At 39.6% G+C, this 22738-nt stretch overlaps 1 protein-coding gene across 3 annotated transcripts in view; it reads left to right on the top strand.

The window, feature by feature from the left end:
- The window catches only part of LOC122826395 (plexin-B2-like), a 123555-nt gene that overhangs the window by 98195 nt on the left and 2622 nt on the right, over positions 1–22738 (top strand). For 2 of the 3 annotated variants that reach the window (XM_044108190.1, XM_044108189.1), the window contains 30 exons: positions 311–422; positions 532–640; positions 907–1008; positions 1638–1733; positions 3513–3600; positions 3705–3865; positions 5643–5791; positions 5879–6011; positions 8693–8829; positions 8896–9078; positions 9172–9292; positions 9595–9807; positions 9930–10013; positions 11497–11592; positions 12322–12458; positions 12536–12636; positions 13331–13560; positions 13673–13854; positions 14756–14822; positions 15425–15571; positions 16170–16247; positions 16356–16434; positions 17205–17305; positions 18805–18886; positions 19866–20017; positions 20668–20828; positions 21016–21163; positions 21506–21570; positions 21644–21719; positions 22301–22375. In XM_044108190.1, coding sequence (XP_043964125.1) covers positions 311–422; positions 532–640; positions 907–1008; positions 1638–1733; positions 3513–3600; positions 3705–3865; positions 5643–5791; positions 5879–6011; positions 8693–8829; positions 8896–9078; positions 9172–9292; positions 9595–9807; positions 9930–10013; positions 11497–11592; positions 12322–12458; positions 12536–12636; positions 13331–13560; positions 13673–13854; positions 14756–14822; positions 15425–15571; positions 16170–16247; positions 16356–16434; positions 17205–17305; positions 18805–18886; positions 19866–20017; positions 20668–20828; positions 21016–21163; positions 21506–21570; positions 21644–21719; positions 22301–22375 — 3665 coding nt within the window. The remainder of the gene's footprint in view (positions 1–310; positions 423–531; positions 641–906; positions 1009–1637; positions 1734–3512; positions 3601–3704; positions 3866–5642; positions 5792–5878; positions 6012–8692; positions 8830–8895; positions 9079–9171; positions 9293–9594; positions 9808–9929; positions 10014–11496; positions 11593–12321; positions 12459–12535; positions 12637–13330; positions 13561–13672; positions 13855–14755; positions 14823–15424; positions 15572–16169; positions 16248–16355; positions 16435–17204; positions 17306–18804; positions 18887–19865; positions 20018–20667; positions 20829–21015; positions 21164–21505; positions 21571–21643; positions 21720–22300; positions 22376–22738) is intronic. The other variant, XM_044108191.1, reaches the window with a different exon arrangement.

Raw genomic sequence — 22738 nt, 5'->3', positions numbered from 1 at the left:
AACATCGATCTGCTCTACTTCCTCCATGAGCTGCTTTTGCTTCTGAAGAAATGCACCAAAACCAACCAATCAGAGCCAGGAGGAGGGGCTTAGTGCTGTCAATTGATCTCATGTCCTCGCTGCTAAACGCGCTAATGACGGATAAACAACTTACTGTAACAGGAAAACTGTCATGAACGCTAAAAGTTAGCATTCATGACAGGCTGTGCTAGCGGTTTCTGTCCTGCTACCATTCTCCACTCTTGTTCACAAATGGCCCCCACGCCGCAGTTTGGACCCCCTGAACCTCTGATTCTTCCTCTGTGTTCAGACTTCGTATCCGTCCCAGTGAAGGTTCTGCTGAACCAAACGGTTGAAGTAACGTCTGGAGAATATCACTTCTACAACTGTGCAGCTACCGTTTGGAAGAACCCCAACACACCGTAAGCTGCGCACACACACACACACACACACACACACACACACACACACACACACACACACACACATTAACACCAGTATGATGCAGCCACATGTCCCGCCTGTTTCCAGGTGCATTTCCTGTGTGACCAGTCAGTGGGGCTGCCAGTGGAACACCAGGGATCACAGCTGCAGTGATGAAGACGAAGCTCTGGATGGTCACATAGTCAAACCTTCACAGGTAATTTGTTTACCACAAATTATTCAGCTGCCAAAAGTTAAAATCCTGGTAGAAAATATCTAAACTCGTGATTGGGATATAAATTTCCATGCTGTTTTTCATCCTGTTTATGTTCATCTTTGTCAGAATGTAAGTAATTCTCCTTGTCGACAGTTGTTCCACTCTGTGTTCTGTATGTCATTGATTAATTGAAACATAATCAATAAGCATATAGTAAAAAAAATAAAAATCAAATATCTAAACTCGCATTTATTTCTCTTCCGAAGCCGGAAAATTGTCCTCAGTTTGAGTCTCCGGAGCCGTTGCTGATCCCTGTCGGCTACAAGATGCCCATCGTCTTCCAGGGAAGGAACCTGGACATCTACGAGGTGCAACTCAGCCATAACTGATCAATTACCAATCAATTAATGGCATAACAAGTTAATCATTTTCATTTGGACAACAGTCGTTAAAGAGATTCTCCCCTTTAATGTTGGAAAGTCGACATTTCGAGAAACGTTGTAAACATTTAACACCCTGTAGCAAGTTTGCACTACCTGCCTGTTTTCACAAAAAAAAGTTAAATAATGATTTATTTTTTTTTAAACACAACACTTTATAATCCATTTTAATTATTGTTGTTTTGCGTGTTGTTTATTTTTTGGGATGTTTAAAATGTCTCCCAGTTCCAGTGTTAAATGTTCTTCAGAAGCTAAATGAATATTATTTAAAAATGGTCTTAAAATGACAATATTATTGTTTATCGAATTATTTCTAGGGCAATTTATTTTCTAGCAAAATTCATCACAACATGCCTACATGTGCAGATTTACAAACAGTGCATCTAAAAACCATGTTTATGCTCATTTATTATGTATCAAAACACAATTTACCAGTTAAAAGGCTTTTTGGTGATTTTCTAATTTATTCAGATGCAAATTAAATGTTTTTACTAATAAGGCAAAGAGTAACCCATAAAAGGAAATAATTTAAGTTTTGGAATTGCATTTTTCTGCAGGGGAAGAGCTTCACCATCGGCACGGAGCTGATGAAGGACACTGAAGAAAGCGTGATGAAGACTGAGAACTCAAAGTTCACATTCAACGGTTACCAGGTGAGTCTGAGGCGCAGATTTATCCCCGAGTTTGGACGTTTGTGGTTCAGACTGTAAAAATAAGTCAGAGAATAAAATCTCTTAAAGGAGAGTAATCAACGTTGTGGGCAAACAGCGACAGATTAAACCCGTTTAACCCTCTTTGAGAAACACTCTGATTATTTAATTGAAACATCCGCAGCAGCAGTCGGCTTTTCACCGCCTCCTGAAATCAGCCGCTTTGATTACTGTTGCTCAACATGATTGCAACATTTATTTTGTTAGCTTAAAACTCAGTTTCATTATGCACTTCATGATTAGTTGTTTATATATATATAAATATATATTTTGCTCATGAATGTAGATAAAAAGTTGAGGTTTCTGCTCAGAAACGGCTAAAACTCGTTCTCTCCCGTCCTCCTCCCTCTGATTCCCTTTTATTTCTTCTACTTTTCGCTCTTTATCCTTTTTTTTCCTGAAAACCTTCAGAAGAAAACATCCTCTGATTTATGAGCACAATTGTGCGCGTTGAGTTGACCTTCACAGTTGGACCGAGGCGGTGTAATTTAGCATCGAGCTGCAAGCAGAAGGGGGACGAGGTTTTGTTTGTGTTTCACCGCAAATCCAAACAGGACAGTTTGGACCCGTGTTGTGAGGAGATGAACGTTTTAAAAGGTCACCTGACGCAGTTGCACAATCGCACGTTTTTGAAAAGGAGACAAATCCTCACTTCCATAACATCTACTCAGTTATTTATATTTGTCTCTCCTTCTATCTTGAGCATTTTCCATATAAATGAAGCGTCTCTGTGATTTGTGCTGCACTGAAACTGTGATGTTTGGTTCAGTAAAAACTGCTAGTTTTCTACTGGATTTCAACTTTAATGATTAATACTAAAATGTCTTTCTGGAAGTCATCTTTATGCATAAAATCAGGCAGAAATTACATAAATATTGTTAAAATGTTACTAGTCCCACCCCCAAAAATTCTTGGCTCCGCCCATTTTTGGCGTGCAGAGCTTCGTATCCCCTTTTATCATAATAAAAAAGGTGTTTGAGTCAAATTTTGAAGTAATGAGACCAAGAAAAGTGATGCAAAGTATTTTTAAGCATTATGTAGCCAGTAAATGCTAACTGTTAGCATTTTTCTCCGCTACACAATCCTAATTTAGTAACAGTTAATGAAATAGTGGAAATGTTTCCACCAACAGTTGCACTTTTAGCTGAAATGACAATTATTTGCATTTGAGCTAATCATTTCCCTGTTAGCACAAATGCTACTGCTAACTAACAGTTATCATTAGCATGGTACCTCGTATGCCATTAGCTAATTGGCTAACTGTTAGCATTTTTACAGGCTACAGTCCAATAAAAATGAACTGTAGCCTGTACCACAAATACTGTTAGCTAAAATGCTAACTGTTAGAAGACAGTTATATTTTAGTTAGAAGTTTATTTATTCAAATGTCAACTGTTGCCTGATTTTTAGCGTTTTTGTTTAGCTTGTTAGCTGAGTTAAATGAAGTTATAATTTTAAACGAAGACACTGAAATAGTATTTTATCCATCTGAAGGTTCTGCTTCAAATCAGTATGTCAGTCAAAATGTCCACAAACAGACATGACTTTAGTGACTGACAGTGTTTTTTTTATTTTAAAAATGTAGAAAGTAAACTTGGGCAAAAGAAAACTAGATGAGTGGTGTAAAAATAAGTTTTTTGTCTATGAAAGCCTTTGCAGCTCCGCCTGTAGGAGTTTTGTTTGTACCTGTGAAGAAACAATGCTGTATGTCTCTGTCTGCAGTTTGCTTACGACAAGCAGCAGGAGGTGAACATATCTTTCCATATCAAAGTCCAAGACACGAACATTAAGATTGACAGCACGCTGACAGGTTGGTGTGTCTCTCTCAAACAGAGAGAAAAGTGAAATAAAGAAGTTTTTCCTCTTATTTTCAGTTCTAATCCAGTTGCATCCCCTCTTATCTTCTCCTCCCAGTCACTCTGTACAGCTGCTCAGTGGGAAGAGAGGACTGCAGTCTGTGTAAACACGCCGACGACAAGTACAACTGCGAGTGGTGTGAAGAAATGAAGTGTGTATACAAGAAGATCTGCAAGTTACCAAAACTGGCTCAGTGTCCCAAACCGACTATCACTGACGTGAGTCATGAAGACCATCATCAAACACTGCACCACCGAACACTGCACCACCGCACACTGCACCACCGCACACTGCACCACCGAACACTGCACCACCGAACACTACACCACCGCACACTGCACCACCACACGGTGCACCACCACACGGTGCACCACCACACGGTGCACCACCACACGGTGCACCACCACACGGTGCACCACCACACACTGCACCACCACACACCACACACTGCACCACCACACACCACACACTGCACCACCGAACACTGCACCACCGCACACTACACCACCACACACTGCACCACCACACACTGCACCACCGCACACTACACCACCACACACTGCACCACCACACACTGCACCACCGCACACTACACCACCACACACTGCACCACCACACACTGCACCACCGAACACTGCACCACCGAACACTGCACCACCGCACACTACACCACCGCACGGTGCACCACCGCACAGTGCACCACCGCACACTACACCACCGCACACTACACCACCGCACCACCGAACACTGCACCACCGCACCACCGAACACTGCACCACCGCACACTGCACCACCGCACACTGCACCACCACACACTGCACCACCACACACCACACACTGCACCACCAGAACTTTGAGGTACTATCCAAAAGCTTCCAGCTATTTTCCTGTAACTTACTGGTTGTTTTCCTGAATTTTAAGCAAAGCGTTTCAGAATCCAGCAAGTTTTTTTTCTGGGAACTTCTTATGCAAAATTCACATTTTACAATTTTTTAAATTCCATTTAGAAAATTTCAGCTGCTTCTAAAACCAGCCCAAGTTCTTAAAAAAAAAAAAATCAGCAAAGAACAGCTTTTGGCAAAAGTTCATGTTCTTTTGGTGTCTGGAGAATCAAACTTTTAATGAAATTCCTGAGCCCCGAACTTTTCCAGCACTTTCTGTTAAACTTAGACTTGACATTCACTTTAGCTTGAACAACTTGTTTAAATAGTTTCAGCTGTCCCAGCTTTCTGTATTTGTCTCACATTGCAAGTTATAGTAAAATATTTTAGAATATCAACTTCAGCTGCTAAATGATGCAATTTTCTCCTCTGTCCGTTTTGGGGAAATGTTTTCACCCCCAACAGTTCAGAAAACATTGAAGTTTGTTTTTCTACATAATGCAACATAAAACATCTCCTCCAGTGATCATAATTCAAACAAAACTACATCATATATGAGCTTATCTTGGTTTCTCTCTCCATTTAGAGACTTTTCTCTCTCTGAAAATAGATTACTGCTGCCAACCGCAGGAGAATTTCTGCACCTTTTCTTGGGGCCGGCGATTCATTTTCTGTTTCAAAGTCCTTTGTGGATATAAATCACAATATTTGATCTGAAATAGCACATAATGTACAAAAGATAAAAGCTTCTGGGATTCCTGCATCACTGCTGGAAGGTTTTTCACACAGAAGTGAGGCTGAAATCCAGCAGTGAAATAAAGGATCTACATGGTGGCTTTGGATGTTTGTTTCCATTTGATAAGTATTATTTTGTTATATAAAAGTTAGATTTTTTTGCTAGTTGAGCTAAATGCTAACTTAGCATTTAAGCAAACGGTTTACTTTTTAGTTAGCGTTAATTATTTTTATTATAGTGACGGTGCAGCAGGCTAACATTAGCTGTAATGGATTCTTCATAAAATCCAGTAAATTACAGACAACCAACTGAACGTCTTCAGTCAGATTTGAAGTGTTTCTGTCCATCGTACATAACTTAATGTAATTGTTCCTCCAGATCATCCCTCGCTTCGGGCCGCTCAACGGCTCAATCGCAGTGACCATCAAAGGCTCCAACATGGGAATAAAGAAGGAAGACGTGAAAAAGATCACCGTGGCCGGAGTGAACTGTAAACACCTGGAGGACAGATACTCTGTCTCCACCAGGTAAACGCCACACAACTCTTCACATTCGCAGGATCTTTGGCAGCAGTTGATGATGGGTTATTGATTAACTCCTCTTTCTGTCCAAAGTGTGGTGTGTGAGATCGGTCCCAAGCGAACACCGCCGTCTGACCTGCCGCCTGAGCGGACCGAAAGCGGACCGGTGACGGTAGAGGTGGAGGGAAACAGAAGCACAACCTCTGAAATAAACTTCACGTATCGGGTGTGTTTTCCTACATATCTTTACTAATCAGAAACATTTCTTCAGTGCTGACCAAACTTTTTGCCCCGGAAAATTTTAATTATTGGCCGGCCACAAAATTCATCAAAATAAAAATACAAAAATTAAAAAATAATAATTTTTTTGTTTGACCTGCTCAAATATAAACAATAAAAAAACCTAAATATAATTAAAGAAAGAAAAGATAAAAAGAGCTTTGATCCATTCACTTATTATTTACCATCATACATGAGTGCAAATATTTCCAAATCAGCTCCACAAAATTAGAAACTAAGTGAAACGGAAGTCAAATTTCTTGTTTTTATGCAGAAACGTGGCTGATAAATCTGAGGTTTTAGAAACAGTTCAGTCTCGTGTCAGGAAACTTGCTGTCCACGTTTAAAACACTCGAGGAGCCACAGATCGAACCGCAGGAACACGAAAAGGTTTGTGATCAAGTAAAACTCTCCCTCAGCGACGCCGAGATATCTGCTCTGCAAAGAAACGAAGCGTAAATAAATCCCTCACAAGCAGATTCGCCGCTGCGCACAACTCCATTTAAATGTATTTTTATTCTCCGCCTCCCGCAAGCAGAGAAACAAACATAATGGAAATAAGTTTCACCTGCTGTTCTGTTTTGTTTCCTGAACAGTCAGGTCATTTAAATATCGCTGCTCACTTCTGTGTTTCCTCTTTGTTTGTTTTTGAGGAGACAAGAAGTAATTACAGAAAACCGCTGAGACCAAAATGATTTACTCCACCGGCGGTTTTTTCGCCTGCAAGCTCTTGTTTCAGGAATTTGAACTTTGCTGCTTTGTTGGTTCTTTCTGACATCAAAACAGGAAATATTAAACACTTGAGGGGAAAAAAAGGTTTCAGGGTTATAAATGGTCCACTTTAATTGTTTAAAAAAAGAGGAACAATTCAGTTATTTCAGATGCATCCAGTTTTAAGGCAGATTTTTACCTAAAATGTTCTCGCAAATCAAAAACAGTTATGATGTCATGAAGGACAGCATCATTCCTGGAGGTTATTTCACATCAAACGTGTCTGACAGTCCTGCATAACGTCGTCTTCTTGGTTTTTCTTTGTTTTGGAAGACCTTAGAGGTTAAGTTAAAGGGGACCTATTGTTCTTGTTTTACATGTTTTAATTCTTCAATTTGTGTCTGTGCTGCTTCTAAAAACAAACACTTTAAAAAAATACACAGCCGGTTTTTTGGCAATAGGTTAATTTATTTGGAATTTTGGAAACCAAGCAACCTCAGCCCAGCGCTGCCCCGTTACCTAGCAACCTCAGTGGAGTTCTGCCCCGTTACCTAGCAACCTCAGTAGAGTTCCGTCCCGCTACCTAGCAACCTCAGCCTAGCGCTGCCCCGTTACCTAGCAACCTCAGTGGAGTTCTGCCCCGTTACCTAGCAACCCAAGCTGAGTTCCAAAACATTTGGTCTGCTGGTTTTCTCGCTGTACAATGGCTGCTGGAAAAGAAAACTGTTTTGTTGTTGATTTGCCATCCAGAAACCACTTGCTGCTGGGTGTGCAGGAGGCTCCACATCTGCTTTTCAAAGATGTATGGATGTATAGTTGCTCTTCTGTTTGCAGCCATTTTCACATGCGAGCGTATCGTTGAGCTTGGGGGCGTGGCCAGCAGCAGCTACTTTGGATTTAAAGTGACAGGAGGCCCTAAAACAGCTGATCTGATCAAAATCTGGTTGATTTGTGCTAAAAATGTAAAGAACATGTTTTGTAGAGGCCATACGCCTATCCTAACCTGTTCAGCATATCAGATTTAAAAGCTGCAAACCTCCAACAGTTAAAACGGTTCATCACCTCCTGGATCTGCACATCTTCTTGGATAAGTGGAAGCAAAACGTTGAAGCTTGCTTTGATATCTGGAGGAAACCGACGCTGAGAGTCTGTTTCAGTTTTGAAATGTTGAATCAGTCTCCCGTGTTCAGATCTGTCTCCTTGGTGTCAGAGCCTGAATAAAGACTGGAAGCATCGACTCGGATGCGCCGCAGTCGCCGCCGCCTCCTCCTGCGCCGCCGCAGCGAAGCTGTTCTGAGTTTCTCTCTTTGGGGATGTTTATTTTTATTTCCTGCTCTCTTTGTGACAACAGCAAGAACAAATCTAGAGCGCAAACAAGACAGATGTTTGAGTGCAAAGCACAGCTGGACTCCTTCACTTTAAATTCATTTTGTTTTTGTTTTGAGCCCCTTTAACTCTGCTGTGTTTTAATCTGAGTTAACGCTGTCAGAGTTGAACCAATCAGCTTTTTATCCTTGATTTCCTTCAACATTTAGACATGTATGCATTTTAAACCAAAGTTAAATTCTTTTTTTGTGCACACAACCTTTAAAAGTGATAAATACGTCCAGATTTTATTTTTATGTTTCACTTTTGATTCATATTCAGTAGAAAATTTCAAAAAAGTTATTTGATTTTTTTTTTTTTTTTTTTGCACAAAATCATTCTTGGATAATGAGATTTTGTTTGGATTGCTGAACAGATTTTCAGACTCTGAACAAACAGATTCACAGATCCAGAATCACAAAATTCAGTTTTCTTATCAACAAAGTTTTTTTCACATTTGTAATGGAAATGTAGCCTCTGGGTTGTGAATTACCAGCAGGAGTAAAAAACTAATTCTGAGTCAAACCAGATGTTTTAAATGTTTCTGTTCAGGATCCTGATCCAAAGGTCATTCATCCAATGGAGGGTCCTGCAGCTGGAGGAACGATTATCACCATCACCGGAAAAGATCTGGACACGGCGACCAAAGGCGACGTCACCGTCTCCATCGGAGGCATCGCCTGTGAAGTGTAAGCTGAAGCTTTCCTGTCGTAAATAAACCGCCACAGCACGCGTTCACTTCCTGCTTCTTTCAGCTTGTCGTTTGGGACGAACATCACCTGTAAGACCGGCAGTTACACTGCTGCTGCAGCCTTCCCCGTTTCCATGGCGGTGACGGTGAAGTACGGAGGAAACACGATCAAAAACCTCCCCAAACCCTTCAATTACACCGACAACCCAAAGATCACCAGCTGCACTCCCAACACCAGCTTCGTTTGGTGAGTCTGTTTATCTGCCTTCATCCTCCTCCTCTTCCTCAGCAGCCAGACTTCCTGCTGTATTTCATTTTATTTCCTGTCTCGTTTCTACAGTGGTGGTCGAAGGATCGTCGTGAAGGGAACCGGCTTCAATCTGATCCAATCGGCCTTCATGAAGGTTCTGCTCAACACCAACAACGACTCCACCCAGGAGGTTGGAGATTTCCTTAACCAGGTTTTATTCAGGATTGGATCAAAATCAGGAAAACAGTCAAAAACTGTTCCAAACTCAGACATTTGACTTCCTTCTTATTTCCTTCATTTTTCCTGATATTTCTAAGAATAATCATCCAAATCTGACGATTTCTGTCATTTATTTGAGGGTTTTATCCATTGGTAAAACCTTTAATGGCAGCAAATTGTCCCCTTGATGCTCCTCTATCTTTATTCAGTGCAGGAAGCCGCTGTCGCCAACCCGACCCACAGGAGGAAATAAAACGTTTTCTCATCGTCTTTTCATCTTTCATGTTTCCTCAGTTCAAGTCGAAGTGTAAAAGTATGAACGACTCCGTCCTGGAGTGCCACTCTCCAAACGTGAGCAGCCATGTTGTCAAGAGCGGCAATTCTGTCGACATTCAGCTGCACCTGGACAACGTGAAGGAAAACCTGACCTTCAAGTACTACCCTGACCCGACCTTCGAAATCCAAACCTTTAAAGACCTCACAGCGACCAGCCTCATCATCGTCACGGTGCGAAGAGACCGAACGTCTCCCGACGAGATGCAAAACGTCTCACCGAGAGACGGCAACACGAGAAACATGGACGCCTCGCCGCGGGTCGCCCTGGTTAACGTCTCTCTCTCTCTGAACAGGGTCAAGGTTTCTCCAAGGCCATCACCATCAGCGAAGCCAAGGCCTCCATACAAGGCGTACCGTGTAACATCAAACTCCTGCAGGTACGCACAGAGTTCATACAGGTGCTTGAAAATCCTTGAAAGTGCTTGAATTTCAATTTAAAAAATGTTTGAAATTCAAACTGCACAGTTTTGTAATAAAATGCAATAAGAGCCTAAATGTGAAAACTTTACTTTTTTATGCCTAATAAAAAAAAATTTTTCTCACTGAAGTTAAATCAGAATAAAGTTTTTTAGGACACTGAAGATCATAAAAACTTAGTAAGGATGTTTTTTTTTTGTGTTTTTGACTTTCTTTGTATTTTATGTTTGTTTCAATGTGATTTATTATTGATAATTCCTCAATGATATTTTTATATATTTTATGTTAAATGTTATTGAAATGGGAAATCTTTTATTATGTTTGTGTTTTGGTTTTAGACCATTATATCAGGAGACATTTCAGAACATTACATTTTATTACATTTTATTTAATTTTATTACATTTTATTTAATTTTATATAATTTTATTACATTTTATTTAATTTTATTTAATTTTATTACATTTAGAATGTAAAATTCTACAAAAATCATTATTAGTTACTGTGGTTTATTTGTCAATCAAATTTTATTTGTATGGCATGTCAGCAACACGGAGCTGCTGGTTGAACTTTTCTGGTCAGGATTTTGATTTCTAATATAAAAACTATTTTATGCACCAATAGGATCAATAAGTATAAATCAATATGATAAATGAAGTCTGTGTGCAGTTTACAGATATAAATCATTTTCTTTGAATAACCTAAGAAAAAAGTAGTAAATAGTTTTATGTTAATATTTATTGTTATCAGAATAATACTACAGAATATTGATCCCACCTCTTTATTAATGACTGTAAATTTAAACTTTATTTTAGTTCATTTGTATTTTTTTTAATTTCTAAAGTGTGGTGCTGGAAAAGTTTGAAAACTAACCTTGAAAGTGCTTGAATTTCGCCGTGGAAACGGTGCGTTCAGCAGCTTCTGTCGCCTCTTCCACGCTGAAAGCTTCATCTGATTCCCTTTTGAAAAGCGCCGGGGGGCGACGCCGCCGGGTCGGCGCCGACAATCAATCGAGCCTCGGATCAAAGCGGATCGGTGGAGTTTTCTACGCCTTCGCTCAAAGTTCAAACTCGCCTGAAAATAAATTCCCTTCATGGTTTCCTCTCGTCTTCCTGTGACTGAGGAAAGTTTGCAGCCTGGAGTTTCAGGAGAGTTTCTCTGTCACGACACGGATCTGGAAGGAAAACGGATTCAGGAGCCGCTTTTAAAAATCTGGTTCTGATGAAACTGGATTTGTTGATTTCATCACCAAACCAGAGATTGACCAGCAGCTGGACCCAAACAGTTCTTCTTCTCTGGTTTCCTTGTTGTCTGCCGTCCATTTATTCCTTTGCAGTTTGTTCTTTCATTGGTTCATTTGGTTTTTTCTGCATTCATTTGTTCTTTCTGTTGTTACCTGAGATTCGCTGCTTTCCATTCAGGAAGTTTTTCCGTTTCTTCTGCAGGACGATAAGTTGATCCTGGAAGCTCCTTCTTCTCCTCCGACACCCAAATCCAAATCCCAGAGCGCAGAAACGGCCGACGACATGCTGGATCTGGTGGTAAACAAACCGTCTGGGTTCTGTTTCGGTTCTGCTGCAGCTCGACCCAAACGATCCCAACGGGGTCAACGTTCAGCTAAAAATAAACTGTCCAACGTTTCCATGCTGCACAGTTAGAAATAAAATATCAAAGATTTGAGTATTTCCAAACATTTGGGGTTTATACATTTTGCATCCATCTTTCCTTCCTGTTTTGCTTTTTTATTTTCTTTACAGTTTTTCTCCTTTTTTCCTTCTTCTACGTTGATCTTTTCTTTTCCGTTGCTTCACTCCTAACTTTATTTCCTACACTTCTTTCTATCTTTCTTTGCATTTTCTTAGTTTTTGTTGATTTTGTTTCTTTATTTCTCTTTGTATTCTTTATTTTCTTTCCATTTTCTTTCCTTTATTTTTTATTTTTCTGCTTCTTTCTTTTTGTTTTTTTCTTTTTTCCATTTTTCCTTCCTTCTTGTCGTTTTGCAGATTTTCTATTTAAGTTTCTGTTTCTGCACTAAACTCAAAGTAATGTTTTAAATTTATAATTCAATCAATGTAATTATAATTTGAGTTTAAAATAGTTTGAAATTAGGCTTTTCTAGCTGAAAATGTTTTAATTTTTAGAAACTTCCAGTAAAGTGTGATGATTATTGTTGCAGGTTTTAGACAGAAGGAAATGAATCTCTAAACTGGAGCAGTGAAACATTTTTAATCTGAAGGTAGATTAAATCTAAGATGCTGTTTTTATTCCAGGTGCAGTTTGGTAACGGCAGGTGGACGGCAGGAAAAGTTCAGTTCACCAGGAAAGAAAACATTCCTCTGGCTATAATCATCCCAGCCGTGATCGTCCCCATGCTGGTTTTCATCGCCATTTCCATCTACTGCTACAGGTGTGTTTTTAAAAGTCCCAAAATGTGGCGAGAATAAGAAATAAAACAAAAAATTTATTGTGTTTGATTCCCGTCAGGAGGAAGAGTCAGCAGGCGGAGCGGGAATACGAGAAGGTGAAACATCAACTGGAGAATCTGGAGGAAAGTGTTCGAGATCGCTGCAAGAAAGAGTTCACAGGTATTCATCCAGAAAGCTGCAGAGAATTAAACCCATTTTATGTTTCACAGGATAATTTTACATCTTATGCTGCAGATTCAGTGAAAACCTCTTTATTAACGTTACGTCACACTGAATTCAGAAATGAGTCTCTCTGACAGCTGGTCTGTTTTATCAACCTCTGTCAACTCAACTCTGTGAAAACAGCAGCTTTTTGTTTCAACTCATTAAAAACTTCCTCTCAGATCTTCTTGGCAAACGGTTCCAGATTAACCCGATAATCTGGAACTGGAAAAACAGTAGATAATAATCTATAACCTGACAAAACAGTAGATAATAATCTATAACCTGACAAAACAGTAGATAATAATCTATAACCTGACAAAACAGTAGATAATAATCTATAACCTGACAAAACAGTAGATAATAATCTATAACCTGACAAAACAGTAGATAATAATCTATAACCTGACAAAACAATAGATAATAATCTATAACCTGACAAAACAGTAGATAATAATCTATAACCTGACAAAACAATAGATAATAATCTATAACCTGACAAAACAATAGATAATAATCTATAACCTGACAAAACAATAGATAATAATCTATAACCTGACAAAACAGTAGATAATAATCTATAACCTGACAAAACAATAGATAATAACTCGATCTCATCCATGGATAATGTTTGATTTCTGCGTTGCTGCAGATCTGATGATTGAAATGGAGGACCACACCAGTGACCTCAGTGAAGGTCGAATCCCTTTCCTGGACTACAAAACGTACACGGACCGAAACTTCTTCCTGTCGTCCAAAGAAGGCGATAACGACCCCATGATCACTGGGAAAATACAAATCCCAGAATCCCGCAGGGCTACTGTGACTCAGGCACTCAATCAGTTCTCCAACCTGCTGAACAGCAAACCTTTTCTCATCAACGTGAGTTTAAAGCTTTCGGTTGCATTCCTGGTTCCTGAGATGCTAATTTAGATGCTAATCCTTTTATTCTCATTATCTATGCTGATGAAACTGACATTAATGTCATTTTTAGTTTATTCGCACATTGGAGAGCCGTTCGGACTTTAACGCCCGGTCTCGGGGAAACTTCGCCTCCCTCCTGACGGTGGCGCTGCACGGGAAGCTGGAGTATTACACGGACATCATGAGGACGCTGCTGCTGGAGCTGATGGACGAACACGTCCAGAATAAAAACCCCAAACTGATGCTGAGGAGGTGAGAACAGACCAAACTATTTTAATAATTTCACTTATTTAAACTCAGAGGTGTAGCGTAGAAAACGTTGTGCTAAAGTTAGAGTAAAAAGTATTTGGTTAGAAGTTTATTTAAGTTCTGAGTAACTAATCAATCATTTAATAATTCAAAATAACGTCATCAGACAGAATAAAATATAAAGAAAGTGGAAATTTTGGTATTTTAACGACTAAAATGGCAATAATTCATATAAGTAACAAAAAATAACAAAATCGGGCAAAATAAAATGTTTACAAATGAGTTTCTTCAAATAAAAAAGTTATAAAAGTTTTACTAAAACTGCAGGTGTGTGTCTGAGTCTGGTGGGTTTTTGGTTCAAACATGTTTGTTTTTCATTGGGTGTAAAAAAAATCCAGAAATCTTTCTCAAGTTGAAGTAAAAGTACAGTTAAATTACTCCTAAAAGTTCAACTGAGTAAATGTAACCAGTTGGTACCAAACTCTGGACCAAAGTGTTTGGAAATAAACGACTCCAAAGCCAGACCAGTGATGACATCACGGCGGCCATGTTTCTTTCCTGGCTGTCACTTCCTGCTCAACTGTGACTCTAAAAGTTCTTTTTGTTTCACAAACGTTACTGAAGTAACTGTAACTCTTTGGTCCCCAGCTCTGTTTTGTTTTTTATTCGCTGTAGAAACTCTGAGCCGTTTAATTTGCTGTGATTTGATGATTGCGTCTGCAGAGGAAGTCTGGCGGCTTCGCTGCGGCGATGCTCTGAGGCGTGGAAGTAATCAGGCCGTCTGACTTCCTGCTGGGAAGCTGACAGCTCTGTGATTGTGCAGCAGTGGAAAGTGAAAACCTCCTTGCTGCTCTGAAGTGATGAAGACGATTCCTGCTGGTCTCATGTTTCCGTTCTGCTGCAGGTCAGAGACGGTGGTGGAGAGGATGCTCTGCAACTGGATGTCCATCTGCCTGTACCAGTTCCTCAGGGTAACAGGCTTTTCTTCACTCTGTTATTCAATATTCTCCTATGAAGATAAAGTTTTTTAGACCAGACTTTCAGATTGCATCAGTGTTTTATCACCGTCTGTAATTAAATATATTTCTGAAAGCAGTGGATGTGATCTCTGTAGGTTATCTTAGATCAGATTTTTAACACAAATATTTTATGATTTGCTGGTAAATTTCAACACATTTCAGTTGATATTTGAATTATGAACCTGTACTGTGAAATATGGAAGCCCATTCTTGTCATGAAAGAGAAAATGAAAGCCCAAAGGTAGTTTTAAATCATAATTATGAGAGTAAGTCAGTCAGTCAAAATTATGGAGGTAATAATTTTGAGATACGAGGTCAATACTTTAACTTTTTTAATGTCACAGTTATGAAATAAAAAGTTTTAATTTTAATGTTACAAGTCATAAATTTCAGATAAAATTCATAAATTTCAAATACAAAATGAAAATTATGAGATACAAAGTTATAATTTTTGGATTTAAACTCATTATGTTGAGAAATAAATTCATAAATTTGTCTTTCAAAGTCAAAATCAATGAGTTTACGTGTCAAAATGAAGGCTGTGTTTCTGTCAGGATACGGCCGGAGAGCCGTTATACAAACTGTACAAGGCCTTAAAGCACCAGGTGGAGAAAGGTCCGGTGGACGCCAGGCTGAAGAAAGCCAAGTACACGCTGAACGACACGGGGCTGCTGGGAGACGACGTCGAGTACGCCGCACTGGTCAGTCTGCTCTAACCTGGGATTCCTGATTACTGGACGGTTTTAGCATTTAAACAAAAAAATTCACCGTTTTCTGACCTAAAGATCAAATATCTGGACATTAGAGGTCGGTTTTAAGAGAAATGAAGATAAAAAATATTCATTCAGGTTCTGGGAATCTGTTCGTTCAGTCTTTGAACGTGTTTGTTCTTGTTTCAGGAACCTGTTCGTTTGAGGTCAATGAATCTGTTCGTTGTAGAATCTGTTCATTCAGGAATCTGTTTGTTCTTTTTTTACGTCAAAGCGTAAACACCAAAATAAAACACCAGAGGAATCGTTTCACTGCCGACGTCCTGCAGCAGGACTGAAACTGCTAACTGATCCAACACTGTGTGTGTGCACGTTTGTGTGTTTTGCGTATCAGCTGCTGATTTTTAAAGCCATCTGACCCCTGAACTCCTGCGGTTTCCTGATCATTTAGTTTAATGGCGCTGAAATGAACCGTTGAAGTAAATTTTTTGAACCGAATGAACAGAAACCAGGAGATGCAGCGCAGACGGAAACCTGCACTGTGTTGATTGGAGTGAAGATGACAGGTGTGTGTGTGTGTGTGCGTCAGAATCTGCAGGTGCTGGTTCACGGCGAGGGACCAGACGTGACGCCTGTCAAGGTGCTGAACTGCGACACCATCACCCAGGTGAGTTTCTGTTTTCACATGAAGGCAGAGGAATCCACCGACTCTCTGCTGCGTTTCTGTTTCTGTGTTTACAGGTGAGGTTGTGATTTTGTTTTCTGTTTCCTGCAGGTGAAGGAGAAGATCATTGATCAGGTGTACAGGAACCTGCCGTATTCACAGAGACCAAAAGCAGAAGGCGTCGCGTTGGGTGAGACGCACAGTTCAGCTACAGCAGAAAATTCATTTAAAATCTAAAACAATCTGAGCTGCTTCTGAATTTCCCGTAAACATGAAACAAATCTGCATTTCCAAGGACCATGAAGTTACCAAAATGACATCATGGAAATAAATTTGTTTTCGGATGAGTAGTAGAGCTGTGCTAACAAAAATAAAACCAAAGAAATTACAGGAATAAAGTCATAAAATTATAACTTTATCCTCATAAGTTTATTTTTTTACTTCTTAGTTTGGCCCCAAGTCAGCAATTTAATTTCACAATTGTAATGTTTCCATTAAAAAAGAAACACAATTAAAATCAAAATGTTTCAGTTTGTTCACATGATAAATTATTAAAACTCCTCCTCCTGCTTCCTGTTGTTTTCTTCTTCGTTTCCTCCAGTAGAAACATCTGGTTGTTGATCATGTGACTCGCCTGATGTGAGAAGTGTTTCTGTTGCAGTTTTGCTAAAAACGCTCATTTTGACGCAGCTGGAAAAAAAACAGCTCATCTCAGCATGAAAACATTCACCTTTATTTTTATTGTCATGTTCCCATTAAGCAAATTTATTTTCATAATTCCGGGTTGCAGAATTTTATGGCCAATGGAAACAAATATCGAGAAAGTCTTGTGCCTGGGGAGTTCTGACTCCCCAGGCAGTCAGAACCTACTGACTGCCTGGGGATGAATTACAGCCAGTAAAACGGATTTTATCTCTGAAATCCTCGTAGTTCTCCTTGTAATTCCTTGTTTGTCCACAGAGTGGCGCCCCGGATCCACGGGTCAGATTCTGTCCGACATGGACCTGACATCGCAGACAGAGGGGCGCTGGAAGCGGCTCAACACGCTGGCCCATTACAACGTGAGTTCAGCGCCTCCCGGTTAAATCGGACCAGATCAGAATCTCCGGACCCGACCGGAGACTCCGACCGGAGGCTCCGACTCTCCGGTCGATGAGCCTCAGTTGGACTCAGAAGGCTTTGATCAGAGGGAAATCCGTCAGTGACAAAACTATGAAGGATTCTGCAGAACAAAATCACAGCAGCTGTTTTGAGTTTGTCCACAAACATCATTTCTCTTTGAGGCCGTTGTTTTCTTTCATTCTGAAATTCACCAGATGCAGATGGAGGATTTAGAAAGTTTTAGAAAGCTGCATTATTTTTAATCCTTCAGAATATTTGGCTAAACTTTATTTATTTCAAAGGGAAATTAAAATCATATCATCCGATTATCATCAAGAGTCGTTTTGGACGGTGATGCTGAGGGCAGAAAGGATATCCAGGAGCAGTCAGTGTTGCAGCGAATATGGAGAAGCCTCTGACTGAAGACTGAAGACAGTCTCATGACAGGATAAATATTTAGCTAAACAGCTACTTTGAAGCTAAATGCTTAGTTAGCAAAGGCTAGAACTAGCAAGCTACACATTTTGTTTGTCTAAATAATTAGCTCTAAATATTTGGTTGATATTTAGTTTGAAGCTAAATCATTAGCTCAGAGCTAAATATTTAAACATTTAATTTCAGAGACAAATACTTAGCTTCAAACTAAAATGTAGTTAGCTAGATAAATGTTTAGTTAAAAAGCTAAATATTTAAATGTAAGCTAAATATTTAGCTTATTTTGAAGCTAAATATTTAGGTGGAAGCTAAAATGTAGTTGGTAAGATAAATATGTAGCTATTAAGTTAAATATTTAGCCAAGAGGAAAATGTTTAGCTCAAAGATAAAGTTTTAAACTAAATATCTGTAAACTTTTATAAATGAATGAATATGAATGAAACCTATTTTTTTCCTCTTATTTCTGGCTAAAAACCCAAAACTATTACTGTTAATTTTTGACTGTAGCTGCACTCCGTAGAACGATGCTAATAGGCTGCTAAATCTTTCTTAGCTTGGGTTACTCTGCTGTTTACCAGCTCCACCTTTTAACAGATCAAAGTAAAATTGTTTCTATATTAGCGCCTGACCTGATGGGCATCAGGTTGACCTTTGACCCGAGTTTAGGCTTTCAGGTTTTGTTGGTTTCTGTTTGTCTCCAGCTCATCTTCTGGCTTATTGAACCAGAGGAGATTCATGATGCTGCCACTCCTTCCTGATGTTTTTAATCAGCTTTGTTTCAGCAGACCTTTAACTTTTTCACCAAAACAACCGAAAGCTGAAGAGCAGGAAAATGTCGAGCCACTCGAGACTCGTCTGCCCGCCGCTGCAAAACCAACAGAAACTAAATCACTCCTGCTGTCCAGACTCTCCTGACATTTAAGGAGGATAATTAATTCACAGGCAGATTTTGCCTCTAATAACCGTGTAGCTTAGTTAAACATTTTCTCACTGTTTGAACAGATTTTCATTTTTTATCTTCCAGGTTCGGGACAACGCCACGTTGGTTCTGTCCAGAGTTTTGCACACGCAGTCGTTCCACCAGCACCAGGACAGCCACGATGAGAGTACGACTTCTCCTGTTTTATTCCACATCTGGGACGTTTAACTGCAGCTTCTTCCAGTTTTTACGCTCTTTTACTGCCCTGTTGAGCCGTTCTGGAAAACGGGTGGAAAAAGTGATCAGAGATGACAAAATTATGCTAAAAGAATCGTAACATCGTCCGTTTTGTATTTGTTTATCCACTAATCAAACAAAAACGGTTAAAGACCCAAATAATTAGTTTAACTTTAAATGGATTTTTTCATGTCTGCATAAACAAAACAACATTAAAAGTTTTTCTTGTTTTTTTATTAAAAGTTGACCACAATAACAATTAACCTTATAATTCTCTCCAAGGAGTTGTTTGTTTTATTTTTTAATTTATTAACTGGAATAGAAACATTTTCTAATTAGTTTCAGAATAATCTCACCGTCCCAGAAGAGAGAAGAATATAAATGTGATATAATTTATATATATATAATAATGTGACGCATAAAATCCCTTCAGAGGTTAATTCAGACATAAATCATATGGCAGCAGAGCTAACTTTAATTTCTTTGTTAAAACACATAAATCCTAAAATATAAAAAATATATTAAAAGAGAAACTTTCATTTGAGTCTCAACTCCTAATTAAAACTTCACAAAACATTCAGACGACTTTTGGCGATAAATGTTTTTGGTGAGGCGTTTCAACAACCTCACAGTTGTTACTTCACATTCTGGGCCCGCTGCGCCGTTACCTAGCAACCCCAGCCCCGTTACCTAGCAACCCCAGCCCAGTCCCGTTACCTAGCAACCCCAGCCCAGTCCCGTTACCTAGCAACCCCAGCCCAGTCCCGTTACCTAGCAACCCCAGTCCCGTTACCTAGCAACCCCAGCCCAGCCGAGTTCCGTAACGTTTGTTCAGTTGGTTTTCCCAGCCAATCACTGGTCTGGGGTTTAGCAGCCATTTTGCAGGTGGTCTCTAATTGGTGACGGTGGTTTTCTGATGTCTGCTGCAGAAAACGCGCTGCTGGAGGACGACAACACGTTCCACCTGGTGAGGCCGACGGACGAGATCGACGAGGTGAAGTCGAAGCGCGGCAGCATGAAGGACAAGGCCATGACCAAAGCCATCACAGAGATCTACCTGACCCGGCTGCTGTCCGTCAAGGTGAGCATCCGGTTTCAACTCCCTTCACAGACACGACTTTAGCATGAAGCTAAGCTAAACTTATCATTTCATCATTTGAACACTTTGCTGTGCTTAGCTATTTCTTCATATATTCACATCATAAATCAAAATGTTGAGCTGCTCCTGAATATTCCTGCTATATATTTTGGTAATTTCAGTTTCTGTAAATTTTGAAATATTTAAACTTGTATTCAAATTTCAGCCCCATTGAAATGCATCAAATTCTTTTTAATTCCACAAAATTCAGCAAAAACTCTTTGACAGCTTACAACGTCTGCCGAGTTCAACTTTCAACTTCTAAACCAGCACAAGGCATCAAGCTGCCTTCAGATGATTCAACTGTTTCATATCTCTTAACGTTTTTCTAAAATCATGATTTGAGTTTTGGCCGTTTTCTGATTTATGTGAACTCTAGTAGCTGACAGTTTTTCAAACAAAATGCTGCTGTTTGTTCATATTTCACTCTATAAAATGAATCATGCATCAAAACGCCGCCGTGAGTCTGAAGGATCAATGCAGAGAGTTTCTAACCATCGTCTTTAAAACACTCCATGACCGCCGACATCTCACCCTCCTTCTGTGAAGAACAGAAACTTGTTCTAGTTTTTCTTCCTCTTGTTGTGTTGCAGGGCACCTTGCAGCAGTTTGTGGATAATTTCTTCCGCAGCGTCCTTTGCACCAGCTCTGCCGTTCCTCCGGCCGTCAAATACTTCTTTGACTTCTTGGACGAACAGGCAGAGAGACACGACAACGTGGACGAGGAAACGCTGCACATCTGGAAGACCAACAGGTTCGCTGAGTCCGAATATTTATCAGACTAAATACATTGAAATGAATGAATAGAAACCAGATTCCAACGCCAAGATGGCCGCCAAAGACCAGGCGTGTCTCTGAAAGAAACGACACCAAAAAGAGCTGATGCTGATGATAAATGTCATTGTTTAACCCACTGGTGCCTCCATGTTCTGTTCCTCCAGCCTGCCGATGCGGTTCTGGGTGAACATCCTGAGGAACCCGCAGTTCATCCTGGACGTTCACGTGACGGAGGTGGTGGACGCGTCGCTGCACGTCATCGGCCAGACCTTCATGGACGCCTGCAGCAAAACGGAGCACAAGCTCAGCAGAGTCAGTTCAAACTGGAGGCATTTAAAACTGTGATGGATTTATGGTGACAAGACTAGAAAGTTTATTGGTTTTCTGCTGCATCCTTTGACTTGAGATGTTTATTTTATTCTTACAGCGACTAACTGATAGAAAATGGATGATAAATCAACTGAAGTGATTAATCACATTTTTTTTGATGTAGTATTAGAGGCAGGCTAAGAAAAATAACCACTGAATCTATTTCCAGGTGATTTCTTATAATTTAGTGACGTTTTTTTGAAAATCGTTTCGTTATTCTGAGAACATGACGACTATATTCTCATAGTTCAACTAAAACTCAGCGTCTCTGTTTTCTGTCTGCAGGAGTCTCCTAGCAACAAGCTGCTCTACGCAAAAGAGATTTCCACGTATAAGAAGATGGTTGACGAGTGAGTCCACGGCACCGGCTGCTGTTCTGACCCGGTTGAGTCCTGGATCAACATGTTTGTTTGTTTCCCTCAGTTATTATGTAGGCATCAGGCAGATGGTTCCAGTCAGCGACCAGGACATGAACACACACCTGGCCGAAGTGTCCCGGGTAGGAACCACTTTGTCTGTCTGCAAAAACCCTCCAGAACCAGAGAGTCTGGGTCAGAACCAGCTGGACCGGTTGGTTCTGGGAGGTTATGAGTAACAGATCGACCCACAAAAGTATTGAAATGTTCATTTTGTAACGTTACTGGAGATTTTATGTGATGGATCACTTCACATTATGTTACAGATAAAAATCTGAAAAGTGCGGCGTCCCATTCTCTTTTGGATGGACTTTGACTAGACCATATGTTTGGGGTGAACCTCTAAATTAGTCTCAGGAATTTATCAGTGAAAAGGGCTGAATAAATATTAAATAATAAATATTTTTTTTAAAACAGATCAAAGTTTTTTGTTTCTCTTCATATTGATTCTTTTTTTCTGTTGCATAAAACTAAAAAACTTCATAAAACTTGTAGCGTTAGCATGTTGTGAAGAATAAAAGATGTGAAAACTTTAACTGTGGTTGAGGAGGGATTTGCAGCCACAGCGCCCTCTACAGGTGTTTCCAGCTGCACAGCAGGAAATACTGAAGAGTTTTTTTAATTTGAGTTTTTTTCTGAACCAACTTTGTTGTTTTTTTTGCAGCAACACACAGACAAGCTGAACACCCAGTTGGCCTTACACCAGCTCTACCAGTACGCCAGCAAATACTTCGACCTGGTGAGGATGGAATCTCCACGTTTTATTCACCTTCACAGAAAACCTGAAACTGACAGAAAATGGTGGAAAAGAAATTCAACAACTTTTAGCTTTTTATCTTTACGACATTTACCTAATCACTTATCAATGAGTCATTAGCATTCTTTAAATGAAGATTATAATTTATTTTTTTATTATTTAGTGAGTTAATTTTAACTTTTCATGGAAATACAAAAAATGATTTGAAATATGGACATATATTTAATTTAATTCAAGACAGAAATAATATTCAGGTCAATAAGAACATTTTCTATAAAGAGTTTAGTTTTTTTTTTAGTTTTTTAGGAATAAATGCAGCTGAAGGTTTTTTTGTCCAAATGTTTG

This window comes from Gambusia affinis, linkage group LG23 (assembly GCF_019740435.1).
Source record: "Gambusia affinis linkage group LG23, SWU_Gaff_1.0, whole genome shotgun sequence".
Classification (NCBI taxonomy): Eukaryota; Metazoa; Chordata; class Actinopteri; order Cyprinodontiformes; family Poeciliidae; genus Gambusia; species Gambusia affinis.
Note: the sequence above shows the minus strand (reverse complement) of the source record. Positions and strands in the feature narration are given on the sequence as shown.